The sequence below is a fragment of the Pipistrellus kuhlii genome, unplaced genomic scaffold (genome assembly GCF_014108245.1).
Source record: "Pipistrellus kuhlii isolate mPipKuh1 unplaced genomic scaffold, mPipKuh1.p scaffold_m20_p_19, whole genome shotgun sequence".
Classification (NCBI taxonomy): Eukaryota; Metazoa; Chordata; class Mammalia; order Chiroptera; family Vespertilionidae; genus Pipistrellus; species Pipistrellus kuhlii.
This window is the reverse complement of record NW_023425504.1, coordinates 12,690,835-12,706,381: the sequence shown is the minus strand read 5'-3', so window position 1 is coordinate 12,706,381 and position 15,547 is coordinate 12,690,835. Positions and strand designations below refer to the sequence as shown.

The 15,547-nt window shown below is 37.3% G+C and overlaps 1 protein-coding gene across 7 annotated transcripts in view; it reads left to right on the top strand.

The window, feature by feature from the left end:
* Window positions 1-15,547, top strand: part of SLC25A14 (solute carrier family 25 member 14) — a 34,431-nt gene that overhangs the window by 9,491 nt on the left and 9,393 nt on the right. For all 7 annotated transcript variants that reach the window (XR_006742008.1, XM_036443407.2, XM_045583528.1 and 4 more), the window contains 5 exons: window positions 1,057-1,151; window positions 3,703-3,788; window positions 7,574-7,669; window positions 12,962-13,086; window positions 13,809-13,944. Coding sequence is in view for 6 of the 7 variants with exons in the window: in XM_036443407.2 (XP_036299300.1) it covers window positions 1,057-1,151; window positions 3,703-3,788; window positions 7,574-7,669; window positions 12,962-13,086; window positions 13,809-13,944 (538 nt within the window). In the remaining variant the exon portion in view is untranslated. The remainder of the gene's footprint in view (window positions 1-1,056; window positions 1,152-3,702; window positions 3,789-7,573; window positions 7,670-12,961; window positions 13,087-13,808; window positions 13,945-15,547) is intronic.

Genomic DNA, 15,547 nt, shown 5'->3' with positions numbered 1-15,547 from the left:
ATCTAGGGTACCAGTTTATTGTTCAGAGAATAGACATCAATTTTATTATTAATCTATGTTAGGCTGAATTTCAAAGAATTTTCTTGGGGGAAAAATCAAGTAATACATCCATATTCTTTCATCAGCATGGATAATCACAAGATTATTTTTTTTCTGATAGCAAGCAAAGTCAAAAGTATGCATATTTATTCATAATTTTTCCCTAACTGGCTGAGCTTCTGATGTCTTTCTGTTTATAACTACTAACATATAGTTCTGTAATTTGGAAGAATCTCAAAGGAAACAAGAGTGAGAATGTCTCAAGTTTATAACTTAAATAGGGTGAAATCTTGGCCCTGGTATCTCTTTAAAGGATGAAAGATGTATCTGCAACTGTTAGGAAGTAAGGTTGATTTTTTAAAATGTATCTATGATGTAGGTAATGGTATATACTTCTTTTTGTACATTGCTGGATTCAATTTGCTAATATTTTGATTTTTTGAGCTGACTTTTTGTTTCATTGATTTTCTCAATTTTCCTGTTTCAGTTTTATTAAGTTATGCTCTTTATTATTTTCTTCTGCTTGCTTTGGGTTTTTCTAGAATTTAGATGATTGATTTGAGGCTGTCCCTCTTTCCTAATCTGTGTTTTGTGTTATAAATTTCTCTTTCAGCTCTGCTTTGGCTGCATGGCACATATTTTAAAGGGTGAATTTTTCCTTTTAATTCAGTTCTATGCATTTTTAAAATTTCCTTTGAGACTTTCTATGATCCATGGATTATTTAGAAGTATGCTGTTTAATTTCTAAATGTTGAAGCATTTTCCTTCTTGATTTCTAGTTTAATTCCATCATGGCCAGAGAACATAACCTATATGATTTCAATTTTTAAAAATTTGTTGAGGTTTCTTTTAGTACCCTAATTTGCTCTCTTGGTTCCATGAATGCTTGAAAAAATATATATATTGGCTGTTGGGTGGAATGAGATAGCTAATGGAAATGAGTAGGCTGTCTAGACATGTATAATTTGCAAGCTCGTGTTGAGTATAATTGACTTTCCCTCCGATTTTTTTGGGCAGAATTGCTCCTGCTTTACTAAGACAGGCATCATATGGCACCATTAAAATTGGCATTTATCAAAGCTTGAAGAAATTATTTGTAGAACGTTTAGAAGGTCAGTATAAACTCTTTATTTTCTTTGGGGTAATACTCAAGGGGATTATTGAAATCATGCTTAGTAAGAAAGTGTTCATTTTGGGTGAGAATGGGTGACAGTCATTGCAAGGACACAGTGAGCTGGTACTGATTTGGGATTAATTCTTACAGAGGTGAAAATGTGTTAGAGGGATCTGCTCTTCAAGTCTGTCCCTTTTCCTATCAAAGGGAAACAAAGGCTTCTGGCCATCACAGAGGGAATGTGGAATAAGCTTGTCCAGAAAATTAATGCTGTTCTTGTGACTTCCACTATAAAGGACTTCTCTAGCTGCTGATTTTGACAAACGTTTCTTAGGTGGAGTAATTTTAGGCTATTCTAGATTCTGATGTATCTAGGGCCACCTTATCTGCATTCAGCAGTATTCTATGACCCTGTATTTGCTTCTGTAACATTTCCAGCCTGATGCTGTGCTAAATGGTTATTTTACTACAGGCCTGGAACTGTTGCATGGTTGGAGACAGCTGGAGGGCCTTTTGGTTAGCAGTGGACTTTGAATCACTTTAGTAAATCAACTTATTCTGGAGCTTCTTCTTTGAGGATCCTGAGGGTTCTCTTCCTAAAGTAATTTCATTTCACGATTGTTCACTTGGGTTTACCTAGTTTCTGTTTGTGGGCTCTTCATGGTGAAGATTAAATTTTAACTTCAGAAAAATATGCTCTGTTTTTTTTTTTTTAATCCTTATCTGAGGATGTGTTTTTATTGGTTTTATTGATTTATTTATATTTTAAACATTTTTTTTTATTTCAGAGAGGAAGGGAGAGGGAGAAAAGAAACATCAATGATGACAATCATTGATCGGCTGCCTCCTGCATGCCTCCTACTGGGGATTGAGCCCACAGCCAGGCATATACCCTTGACTGGAATCAAATCTGGGACCCTTCAGTCTGCAGGCCCAATCTCTGTCCACTGAGCCAAACTAACTAGGACTGTTTTTATTGATTTTAGAGGGAAAGAGAGCGAGAAAAAAAGTCTATGTGAGAGAAACATCAATAGGTTGCCTCCTGTATGTGTCCTGACCGGGGATCAAACTTGCAACCTAGATATGTGCCCTGACCAGGAATCAAACCTGCAAGATTTTGATGCATAGATTATGTTCCAGCCAACTGAGCCATCTGGCCAGGGGCTCTGTGGGTTTTTTCTCTTTTGTTTTGCTTTTGGTAGTAGGGGATTTAGTTCCAAATGACTAATTTTTCATATTTGATTATAGAAACCTCCTGTAAACAAATAGAGGCTAGTAGATATTGAGGCTAGTAGATATTAAGGCCAATCACAATATTTAGATAATTTTTTCTATTAGACAAAGATTTTGTCTTTTTTTGGTTTGTTTGTTTAAATCCTCACTTGAGGATATTATATTTTCCCATTGATTTTTAGAGAGAGTGGAAGAGAGAGGGAAATAACAGAAATATCTATATGAGCCGAAACCGGTTTGGCTCAGTGGATAGAGTGTCAGCTTGCAGACTGAGGGGGTCCCAGGTTTGATTCCAGTCAAGGGCATGTACATTGGTTGTGGGCACATCCCCAGTGTGGGGTGTGCAGGAGGCAGCTGACCGATGTTTCTCTCTCATCGATGTTTCTGGCTATCTGTCCCTCTCTCTTCCTCTCTGAAAAATCAATAAAATATATTTTAAAAGAAGAAGAAGAAGAAGAAATATCTATGTGAGAGAAACATCGATTGGTTGCCTCCTGCAAATGCCCTGACCAGGTTCAGGCCAGGGAGGAGCCTGAAATTGAGGTACGTGCCCTTAACCAGAATCAAACCTGGGACCCTTCTGTCCACAGGCAGATACTCTGTCCACTGAGCCAAACTGGCTAGGGCAAAGATTTTGTCTTTTAAACTTTTTTTTATTGTTGACAGTATTACAGATGTCCCCCATTTCACCACCTTTTGCCCCCCTCTACCCAGCCCCACCCCACTCCAGGCCTTCCCCACACTATTGTCTGGATCCATGGTTTATGTATAGGTACATGTGTTCTTTGGTTAATCTTTTCCCATCCCCTCCACACTGAGATCTGTCATTCTGTTCCATGCATCCATGCCTCTGGACCTATTTTGGTCATCAGTTTATTTTGTTCATTAGATTCCATATAATAAGTGAGTCATCATTTATCTTTTAACATTCAGTCCTGAGTCTTTTGAGTTAATGATTCTCCAGAAAGACTTAAAATAGTTTTCTTTAGAGGTTTGAAATGATTGAAAGGTAAAATACCACATTTGAATTTGTGTGTGTAATTAGCAGTTACATATAATAATAGAACATGTCCCAGTGTTCTTTAGAAATAGTTTAGAAAATGATTTATGTATTGCAATTTTTATACATTTCAGTACTGATTTGAGATCTAGAAATATGTGCTCACTTTCATAAGCTTTGTAGTTCATTTCTACAGTCATTTCTCTGACTTAAGTTTCCCTTCCTCTGATAGCTCAGTGCTCTGTTCTTAGAAACTGGTACCTAACACAAGCAGACATTTCGTTCTTTCTTTCTTTCTCCCCCCTCCTTTTTACAGATGAAACTCTTCTAATTAATATGATCTGTGGGGTAGTGTCAGGAGTGATATCCTCCACTATAGCCAATCCCACCGATGTACTAAAGGTAAGAGAGGTCTGGTACATTGGATGTGCAGTGTGATGTGAAAAGAGCATGAGTTTTGAATCAGATTTGGGTTTAGATTCCCCACTCTGTCACTTGTCTGCTGTAAATCTTTGGGTCAATCATTTAATTGCTTCATTTGTAAAATGAAGATAATTCAGTACTTAATCATATATGGTTGTTAAGGGTTATAGATAATACGTATATATTAGTATAAAGCGCCTGTCATTGTACTTGTTCGTAGCAGATGCTCAATAAATAGTAGTCAGTTTGTTAAGGTATGCATTAATCCATTGGTCTTCAAAATAGAATATTGAAACCTTTCATAGGTTCTTTCCAAGGGCTGTGCAATTTTAAGGAAATTAATTTCAAGATCCCCTACTTCCATTTGTACTCTTTTCTAAAAGTGATCTGAGAGAGAACTTGTATATGTAATAGTCCTTTCCCCACTTTACAAAAGAAAGGCATATCCCTTACCCCTTCCAATATACCCCTTAGTATGGTATATTGACCTGTGGTGTAACCTGGGGAACCGAACAAGGGAATAAATTGAAATGTAGTTTTTGGAAAAGCCTCTTCTAGTACCTAATTGAGGTACCTTAAGTCTATAATGCTTCTGTCTTTTCCTGGCTTATCCATATTTCTATGAAGAGTGAGATTTGGCTTTGAAATGGTATGTATATTTTGGCTTGTGTTGGGATCTTCTGAATTCAGAATAAGAACAATATAGGTTAGTGGTGCTGAGTTTTCAAAATATGGATTGCTTTCAGATTTTATCAAAATACAGAATGAAACGTTTATTTTAATATAAATCATCTTATTTTATCTCATTAAAAGGCAAACATTTTCTATTGAACTTATTTAAATGTATGATGGATCAGATTATGATTAATTGAAAGCACTAAATATATGATAACATATATGTGAGAATCCCAGATCACAAACTTAGAGTGTGATGGTAACAATATAAGATTTACAATCCCAGTTGGGCTGTTCAATCCTTTTATCCTTGGATAGCTCTTTCTCTGATTTACTTTGTGTTGCTTCTTCGCTTTTGTGCATATAGTTCTGTTTTTGCCTCAATTGCTTTTCCCTCGTTCCTTATGAATTTATCCTTCAAGGCTTCTTAGAAATAGGACTAGGACTAGGACGAGACAAGTAAGGCAATCTCTTTGATTGCAAAATGTAAGGAGGTACCAAAACCTCAGTAATCAAGAGATAATGTTTTTATGCAATATTTTTCAGAAATTAAGATGAATGCAAAAAATTAATGGTGAATAGCATATCAATATTTTATACAATTAATCTTCTTTGCCTCACCTTAATCCCACCATGTTGGATCCTATTTTAGTTGCAATTTTGATATTTGGTTTATTATTGGTTTTTGTGCATTAATTTTGATTTTAAAAAAAATGTTTCATTAAGATGTTATGTATCTGGATTACTGAAGTTTTTTGTGTTTTCCTCCTACATTTTGTGCCTGAGGGAAGCGCCCTGCTTGTTGCTCCACCCTAGTCCCAGACCTGCTCAGGAATCATCTCCTTAAAGAAAACTTGTACTTATCCTATATAATAAGAGAGGAATATGCTAATTATCTGTTACACTGTAATGTCATGACCAATCTACAAGTGGTGGAGAGCTACAGGAGGGCGTGGCAGCGAGCTACTCATGAATGGATTCCTGTGCAGGGCTACTAGTCATACGATATTTGTGGTTTCAGCTTGTCTTTGTGGTGATTTCTATTCTGATATAATTTGGTTTAGGTTTTTATTTCAACCTTTAGTTATAGCAGTTGATTTTCTACATAGAGACATGTTGATGTTACATGATATATATGAAAACCTAGAATTTTGCTTGATGAAAATCAGAGCTACATTTGGGGCACTAGTATTTAGTGATGACTCCTGTGATTCTTTTTTTGTGTGTGTTGTTAATCCTCACCCGGGGATATTTTTCCATTGATTTTTAGAGAGAGTGAGAGGGAGGGGGGAGAGAGAAACATTAATGTGAGAGAGACACATTGACTGGTTGCCTCCCATATGCTCCCTGACCAGGGCCGGGATTGAGCCTGCAACCAAGATACATGCCGTTGATCTGAATCAAACCGGGACAAGTCATTCTATGGCTGACACTCTGTCCACTGAAACAAACTGGCTAGGGCACACTCCTGTGATTCTGTGTGCGAGAGTGCTCTATCTCCTTTCTTGTGCTCTTCTCATAATAAGAGCAGGCTGATTTTTCTTCGTTTGCAGAATATAGTATCATGCTTTTTACAAATAAAATTCAGTTTAATGTCTTGTAGCATAAAATTACATTAAAACATTTTTGTTTTTTATAATTACATAAGCAGTGCATGTTAAATATAGAAAAAAGTGGGAGGCAGAAAAAGCAAAAAGGGGAAAAAATGCTCACGGATAGCCTCATCTCTCAGACTTAAACCATGGTCAACATTTGCATGTGTATGTTCATCCACTCTCTTGTGCATATGGCTTATTTTAAGAGCACATGTTTTTAATAAAAATTATATAGCATACATACTGATTTGTAGCCTGTTTTTTTCTATTTAGCAATTACTTGTTGACATTTTTTCAGTGTCAAAATATTGTTCTACAACATAATTTTATGGCTGCACAGTATTCCATTAAATGGATGCACCATAAACTTATGTAGCCAATCCTTTGTGTGTTTTTTTATTTTTTTATTTTATTTTACTTTTTTTATTTTTTATTTTTAAAAAAAATATATTTTATTGATTTTTGTACAGAGAGGAAGGGAGATAGAGAGTTAGAAACATCAATGAGAGAGAGTCATCGATCAGCTGCCTCTTGCACATCCCCTACTGGGGATATGCCCGCAACCAAGGTACATGCCCTTGACCGGAATCGAACCCGGGGCCCTTCAGTCCCCAAGCCGACGCTCTATCCATTGAGCCAAACCGGTCCCGGCCCTTTGTGGTTTTTGACATGTAGACTGTTTTAATTTTTCACTAAATTACTCACATTTTAAGTGAATTATTATTATTTTTTTTTTTACCTACACTGGGTGCTTGTTCTTTTCCTCAAGTTTTCTTTTAACTCCAGAAATGATAGACCTACATATGAGAAATGTGAGGCTGATAAAATCACCTTTATAAGATACTAGAGGCCTAATGCATGAAATTCATGCAAGAGTAGGCCTTCCTTCCTTTGGCTACTGGCACCAGCTTCCCTCTGGCACCTGGGACCTGGGCTTCTTTCCAGCCACCCGCACCCAGGATCTGGGGTTCCCTCCGGGCCTCAGGCACCCGAGACCCAGGCTTCTCTCAGGCCCCAGGCAGGCACCCAGGACCTGGGCTTCCCTCACAGCCCAGCTTTATCAGAAAGGTCATCCAGAAGGATGTCTGGTCTAGTTAGTGTATTACGCTTTTATTATTATGGATACTTTCTATATATAGTTTAAGTCATTAACTTCATAATAATAGCAAGTTCATTTTTCCCTTTTTAAAATTTTTTTATCGATTTCAGAGAGGAAGGGAAGAGAGAAATAGAAACATCAATGATGAAAGATAATAATTGACGCATTGCCTCCTACATGCCCCACACAGGGGATTAAGCCACAATCAGGCATGTGCCCTGACTGGGAATTGAACTGTGACTTCCTGGTTCATAGGTTGACGCTCAACCACTGAGCCATGCCGGCTGGGCCTGATTTTTAATTGCCAAAAACGGTTTTCTTAAATTTTAAATGAGTAAAGTATCTCATTTTTGTTCTCTCAGTCAAAACAAAATGTTTACCTCTTCTTATTTTAGATTCGAATGCAGGCTCAAGGAAGCTTGTTCCAAGGCAGCATGATTGGCAGTTTCATTGATATATACCAGCAAGAAGGTACCAAGGGCCTGTGGAGGGTGAGTACTCTTTTCCTGATATTGTTGTATACTCAGTTCTTATAATTTGCAAAGAATACCTTTTATATATAAAGTCATACAATTGTGAACTGTCATCTCATACTGTGTAAGATTCTTAGTAACCCCCCAAATAAGGTAAGAAGCTCCTTATCACCTATGAAAGGACCAGAATTGATCAGTTGTCTTTATTTCTACTTAATGTTTGGGGGTTGTGTATATGAGATAAGATATTACATTATTTGAGATAGCATTTTGATTTGTTCAAATTTACAGCGAGTTAGTTCTTCAATATCTATTTTTACCAGTTTTGTACTGACACAGCAATGTTTGTTCATGATACCTCTATAATGCTTACGTTCTAAAGTTGTTGCCTAAAATAATCTTTTTAAATCTTTTTAAAGATAAAAGATGTACTATAAACTATTGAGAAAATATATAAATGAAAAAAAATATATCAAGTCCCACTAGCTGGAAATAATAACTTTTAACATTTTGTCTTATTATCTTTCAGTCTTCTATCCATACTTCTTTTTTTGTTGTTTTCCTGTAATGATTTATCCTATTTTAACCACTTAATATTAAGTAAGACTACTAGTAGAATATGCAGAGAGAGTAGAAGGTAAATTCTATTAATAGACTCTTTAAAAAAGAGAACTTTGCTTTTTTTTGTCTTCCTTTATAATTTCCCCCAACTTCTTCTTACAGAAATTTCAAACATACAGAAAAATGGAAAGAATAGAACAATGAATACCTATATACCTGGATTAAATGACTGTTAAAGTTTGGCCATATTTGCTTTATCTATTTATGAATGTGTATATACCCTTTTTCTTTTTGCTAAGCTATTTGAAAGGAAAGTTCAGACATCATGGCATTCCCCTAAATTCTTCCTTATATATCTCTTAAAAATATGGACGTTCTCCTACATAATAATAATAATACCATCATCATACCTAAAAAAATTAACAGTAAGTCCCTAATACCCAACATCCAGCCCATATTCAAATTTCCTTTTCTGATGAGACCAGGCTAGCTTTCTTATAGAATTATTCCTCATATTCCCTCTGTACTTTCTATAAACTAGAAGTTAAGTCTGTTGGCTTGATTAGATTCTTGTTAAACATTTTTGGTAAGAGAAGTTCATGGGTAAGACTGTATTTCATATGCAACATACTAACAGTCAGATAATGTTGGGTTATCCCATAGTGATGTCAAGTTTGACTACTTGGTAAGATGATGTCTACTAGATCTCACCTTCGTAAAAGATAAGCTGTTTCCCCATTGGCAATTAGCAAGTAGTCTGTAGGGTTATATTCTAGCATCATGCATGTATCCTATTATCTAATAATCTTTCACCTAATGGTCTTGGTATCCGTTAATGATCCTTGAGGTTTGCTTTTTTTTTTAAATATATTTTATTGATTTTTTTTACAGAGAGGAAGGGAGTGGGATAGAGAGCTAGAAACATCGATGAGAGAGAATCATTGATCAGCCGCCTCCTGCCCACCCCCCACCGGGGATGTGCCTGCAGCCAATGTACATGCCCCTGACTGGAATCAAACCTGGGACCTTTCAGTCCGCAGACCGACGCTCTATCCACTGAGCCAAACTGGTTTCGGCAAGGTTTGCTTTTTAATAATAGCAGGGTGCTGTTTTTTGATTAGTTCAATTTAAAGCCAAAAAATGGAACTAGCTAGAATTTTTTTTTTTTTTTTTTTTTTTACAAAGTAAAGCTAAAGGAAAGAATTGAATTCTAAATAAATAGAATTGAAGATTTGGTCAGGGGAACATAGCTACTTTATTTTTAATTAAAAATTTTAGTTATGATAAAATACACATTAAAAATTTTACCATCTTAATGATTTCAAGTTCAGTTGTGTAGAGTACATTTACATTTTTCTACAACCAGTCTCCAGAATTCTTTGCATCTTGCAAAACTGAAACTCTGTACCCATTAAGAAATTCCCTCTTCTCTCCTTCCCCACAACCTTATACGTTCTGTCTCTATGAATTTGACTATACTGGATACCTTATGTAAGTGGAATCATACTTTTGTCATTTTGTGACTGGTTTATTTCACTTAGCATAGTGCCCCTCCGGATTCATTCATGTTGTCACATGCGTCAGAATTTCTTTCCTTTTTAAGGCTGAATAGTAGTCTATTGTGTATGTTTATCTGCTCATCTGTTAATAGACATTTAGGTTGTTTCTACACCTTGACTTTTTCTTTTTTCTTTTTTTAATATATTTTATTGATTTTTGTACAGAGAGGAAGGGAGAGAGATAGCTAGAAACATCAATGAGAGAGAGTCATCAATCAGCTGCCCCCTGCACACCCCCCACTGGGGATATGCCCGCAACCAAGGTACATGCCCTTGACCGGAATCGAACCCGGGGCCCTTCAGTCCCCAAGCCGACGACGCTCTATCCACTGAGCCAAACCGGTCCCGGCTCTACACCTTGACTTTTATGAATAATAGTGCTATGGGCAAGGGTGAAGGAAGACTGTGACTTCAGTTCTTTTATGTATATACCCAAAAGTGGGATTGCTGGATTGTATGGTAATTTTATGTTTAATTTTTTGAGGAACTGAATATAGCTACTTTTATGATCCAGGCTACTTACATCATCCATTGCATGTACATTGTGTTATGTAGTCTTTTGACAAAGACATGTTATTTGTATATTAAAAATACAGAATTGTATTTTTTTATTTCAAAGGGAAATACATTTGTTTGCATGTTTCTTCAAACCCATAGTCCTCTTTGTTTATGCTTTATTTCCCTGCTTTGATTACAATATGGATACTGGAAACATTTCACTTTCTTCCCTACTCCATTGGGAGAAATAGCTGTATGAATACAACAAAAAAGCGTGACTGGCACTAATGTCAGATTTGGAGAGACGATAGAGTGGTGGGGACTGTGGTAACTGGAAAGCACCTGCCCCGCTCATTGTTGCCATGTGTGATGTGAGATCAGTGTGGCCAATTTTTCTGGACTTTCAAGAGAAGCTGGAAATCTGCATTTCTATGTGAAGTGTCCTGGTTTTTTAATATGTTGACAGCTTATTCAGCCTTCTAGAAACACTGTTTGGTGAAACAAAACTTGTCTGAGTTCAGTCCATGGACTCCAATTTGGGACATTAGTGTTCACCAAAGTAGTCTTCTGAAAAGGTAGTCTTCTAACAGAGTTGAGCAGATGGACGGGTCAGAGAGGAAGGCATTTTGGGGCCTGTCAGCCCAATCAGCAGAATAAAACATGGGGTTAGCACAGCTATATTACTTCCACTGTATACATTGAATTAGGAATTTTTTAAAATATATTTTTATTGATTTTAGAGAGGAAGGGAAAGGGAGAGAGAGATAGAAACACCAATGATGAGAATCACCCATTGACTGCCTCCTGCATGCCCCTGACTGGGGACCGAGCCTGCAACCTGAGCATGTGCCCTTGACCAGAATCGAACCTTGGACCCTTCAGTCCGCAGGCTGATGTTCTTCCCACTGAGCCAAACCAGCTAGGGCGAGTTAGGAAATTTAGAGATGATTAAATAATATAACAGGTCTTTCAGAAAGCATTTGTCCCCATAGTATGTTATGTTCAATTTTCAATGACATTTGAACACAATCTATAATAATAAAAGCATAATATGCTAATTAGACTGCACAGCCAAACAACCTTTCTTAAAAACATATTTTATTGATTTTTCACAGAAAGGGAGAGGAATAGAGACATTGGTGAGAGAGAAACATTTATCAGCTGCCTCCTGCACACCCCCCACTGGGGTTGTGCCTGCAACCAAGGTACATGCCCTTGACAGGAATCGAACCTGGGACCCTTCAGTCCGCAGGCCAATGCTCTATCCACTGAGCCAAACCAGTTAGTGCTTGAACGACCTTCTGGATGTCATTCCAGACATCCTTCTGGACGACCTTCCACATGTAATTCCGGATCACCTTCCAGACGAAGTTGTGGTGGCGGCAGCCAAGGCAGAGGTGGTTAGGGGTGATGAGGCAGGCAGACAAGCAGTTAGGGGAGATCAGGAAGGCAGGCAGAGTGATTAGGAGTGATCAAGGAGGCAGAAAGGTTGTTAGGGGCGATGAGGCAGGCAGGCAGAGTGGTTAGGGGCAATCAGGCAAGTGGTTAAGGGCGATCAGGCAGGCAGGCAGAGGCAGTTGGGGCGATGAGGCAGGTTGGCAGAGTGGTTAGGGGTGATGAGGCAAGCAAGCCGGCAAACAGTCAGCAGCCAGCAGTCCTGGATTGCGAGAGGGCTATCCAACTGCCAGTTTAGAGCCTATCCTGTTGCAGGATTGGGCCTAAACCATCAGTTGGACATCTGAGGGCATCCTGGATTGCAAGAGGGTGCAGACTGGGATGAAGGCCCTACCCCCCTGCATGAATTTCATGCACTGGGCCTCTAGTTTACTTATAAAAGTAAAACATTTGTGGTGAAGGCCTGGGGTGGGGTGGGAATCAGATGGAGAAGGAAAGTGAGGGGATAATGGGGACATTTATAATACCCTCAACAATAAAGATAAATAATTTTAAAAACTAAAACTAAAACATTCATTGTGATTTTTAAGATATAGATATAAAAATGAAAATTAACTGGTCTGTTATCCTAATCCCAGATGAAGAAAATATTTTAGTGTATTTCCCTCTAATCTTCTACAAAAATTTGGCATGTGTGCATACCTTTTTGCCTAAGTTAGAATAGTACTATGTGTAATTTTATGTCTTGCCTTCTTTAAAAGTTATATCATAAGTATTTTCTTGTGTCAGTATTCTTCAAAATATGACTTTTAATGCTTTAGCAGCCCTGCACAATAATGTGAGCTGTAATATGTTGTTGAGTGAAACTCTGGTAAAATTGCCCCAGGAGGACTTATAAGGAAATATTGCTTTTGCTTTGGCCTTCTCCCTAGCTGCTCCACCTGACATCCTAGTGTGTTCTTTCTGCATATCCTGAAATTCTGTAAATTAAACTTAGAAGCACTTCTCTCCCCACTGACTTATGCTTCAAGGCTTTATTGGATTTTTTTTTTTATAACATCTTTATTGAGATTATTCACATACTATTAAATTCACCATCTTAGAGTGTACAATATAATGGTTTTTAGTAATTCACAGACTTGCTCCAGTAGTAGGCATTGATTTGAAAGAGTGATGTCTGAACTCCAGACTTGAATTTTTCTGTCACCTTTTAACTCACAATTTATTTTGTTCACTTTTGGACTTATGCTACACCACCTGTGTATTTTCTTGGTGTCTAATGTCACATGTCTTATAGGGTGTCGTCCCAACTGCTCAGCGGGCTGCTATCGTTGTGGGAGTAGAGCTACCAGTCTATGATATTACGAAGAAGCACTTAATATTGTCAGGGGTGATGGGAGACACAATTTTAACTCATTTTGTGTAAGTATGATAGGTTGTGTTCATGCCATATTATCAACACACAAAAAATCTCACTGAAATCCTCATAGAATTGATACCTTTATTCTACATCCCAGATGATGTGGGCGCTTTGGTACTTGGGGCAGTATCTAATACAGCAGCATGTCGGATTTTTGTCAGTGTTTGCATTTGTTCGTACACAGCCTCTATATCTAATAAGCTCATCTGTTACTTGCTTTGGTTTATTTTAGAACAGAAAGCAAACTTTTCTCAACGAGATCAAAAAAAGTCAAATTGAATAGGGCCTGAGAAACAAAACCATTATTTTGGGCTGAAGACTGTTGCCAGTCATCACATCCTACATTTTCTTCGTCTTGCAACTTTTATGATATTTTACTACTGAAATGCACTTGGCATATGATTCTATGTTTTGAAAAATCTACATAACTAATGCATGATGTATGATACTTCCTGTTTAGGAATCTTGCTAGACTTTCAAATTGTCTCCCTTTAAGAAAAAAAAAAAAAAAGGTATGTAAAGTTTCAGATTGAAAAGTGAAAAGGACAACTTTTAAATGATATCTCTTTAGAACATATTTTCTTTTTAAATTATAATGAAAGGTCAAGTGCCAGGTTTTATGTGCTGAGTCTGACTCGTTGTACGTTTAAGTTTTCCCTCATTTCTGTTTAGAGGGCATGAGTGGAAGAAGGGCAGTCTATTTACTTGAACTTTTCATTTTTAGTTCCAGTTTTACATGTGGCTTGGCTGGGGCTCTGGCTTCTAATCCAGTTGATGTGGTTCGAACTCGCATGATGAACCAGAGGGCAATCGTGGGACATGTGGACCTCTACAAGGGTACTTTGGATGGTATTTTAAAGGTATGCACACCGTGGGTTTGCATTTCATTTTTAATTTTCTTTGATGTCTTAGACCCGTGGTCGGCAAACTGCGGCTCGCGAGCCACATGCGGTTCTTTGGACCCTTGAGTGTGGCTCTTCCACAAAATACCACGGCCTGGGCAAGTCTATTTTGAAGAAGTGGTGTTAGAAGAAGTTTAAGTTTAAAAAATTTGGCTCTCAAAAGAAATTTCAATCATTGTACTGTTGATATTTGGCTCTGTGGACTAATGAGTTTGCCAACCACTGCCTTAGACCTTCTTTCAAGCTTTATTCTTAATTGCTCCATATAATTCTGAAGATGGAAGAGTTATCATGTATATGTTAATAGACTGTCAGAGAAATTTCCAGGTAGAAAAGCTGTGTCCTTGGCAATCTGCTGATGCTTAGTGGTCCTTAATATTATTACCATATTTTCTGGCGTATAAGACGACCCCCTAATTTTTACAGTTAAAACATAGGTTTAGGCCTATATTTACTGTATAAGACTACCCCCCACTTCCGAGGCAATACCACTTCTTTTTTTAATAGACCACCTCTCTGACTCTGGCCAATCTGAGCAGGCTTTTTACTAGAACACAGTGTAGCTTCGGGTACAGAACATGTCGTCTTATACGCTGGAAAATATGGTATTCCAATTTGAATGCTTGTGACTATAGGATACTTTTATTAATAGCGCCATGTACAATTGATATAAAAGACTTAATGTATCCCACATTTTCCCATTTCAAACAAGACAGAGACCCTGTGATAGAAAATCTGGTACTCAGTTTCAGTTCAGCATTGTGCTATTGTTCACAGTTTTGCTTTGAAAGTTTCCACTATGTCATTCTTGTAGATAGTTGAATATTGTAAATGAATTTTGTATGATATAATCACTGGTGATAATATTTCTACAAAAACAAATTTGAGGCTAAAATACGATATTGCCATATAGTTTCTCTGTGGTTCAACTTAGTTTAACAACTTTCTATTATAGATCAGGCACATTTTATTTATTTATTTATTTATTTAAATATATTTTATTGATTTTGTACAGAGAGGAAGGGAGAGAGATAGAGAGCTAGAAACATCTATGAGAGAGAGTCATCGATCAGCTGCCTCTTGCACACCCCCTACTGGGGATATGCCCGCAACCAAGGTACATGCCCTTGATCAGAATCGAACCCGTTTCTGATCAATTGAACCAAACTGGTCTTGGCGATCAGGCACATTTTAATAGGCACAGAGAAATTATAGTATACTGTAGATATACAAACATAATTAACACAGCTTGGTAAGTGAAAAACTCAGGGATCTATAGGAGGAAATTTTAATCCAATTTGGAAGTTTGGGATGGGTTTCCTGTAGATGTTGGCATCGTGAATAATAATAACTCATATGTTGAGTGCTTTACTATATATTTGGAAATATCCTAATAAGACCTTAGATATTATTTTAGTGGTGACCATGTGCTGGCATTCATTGACAGAGGCATCACAGGAAGAGGAACAGGTTTTGTGGGAGACATCAGAGTTTTGGGCACTTAGTTTGAAGTTCATGAGGAACACACAGTGGATATCTTTGGATATATTAGTCTTCATTC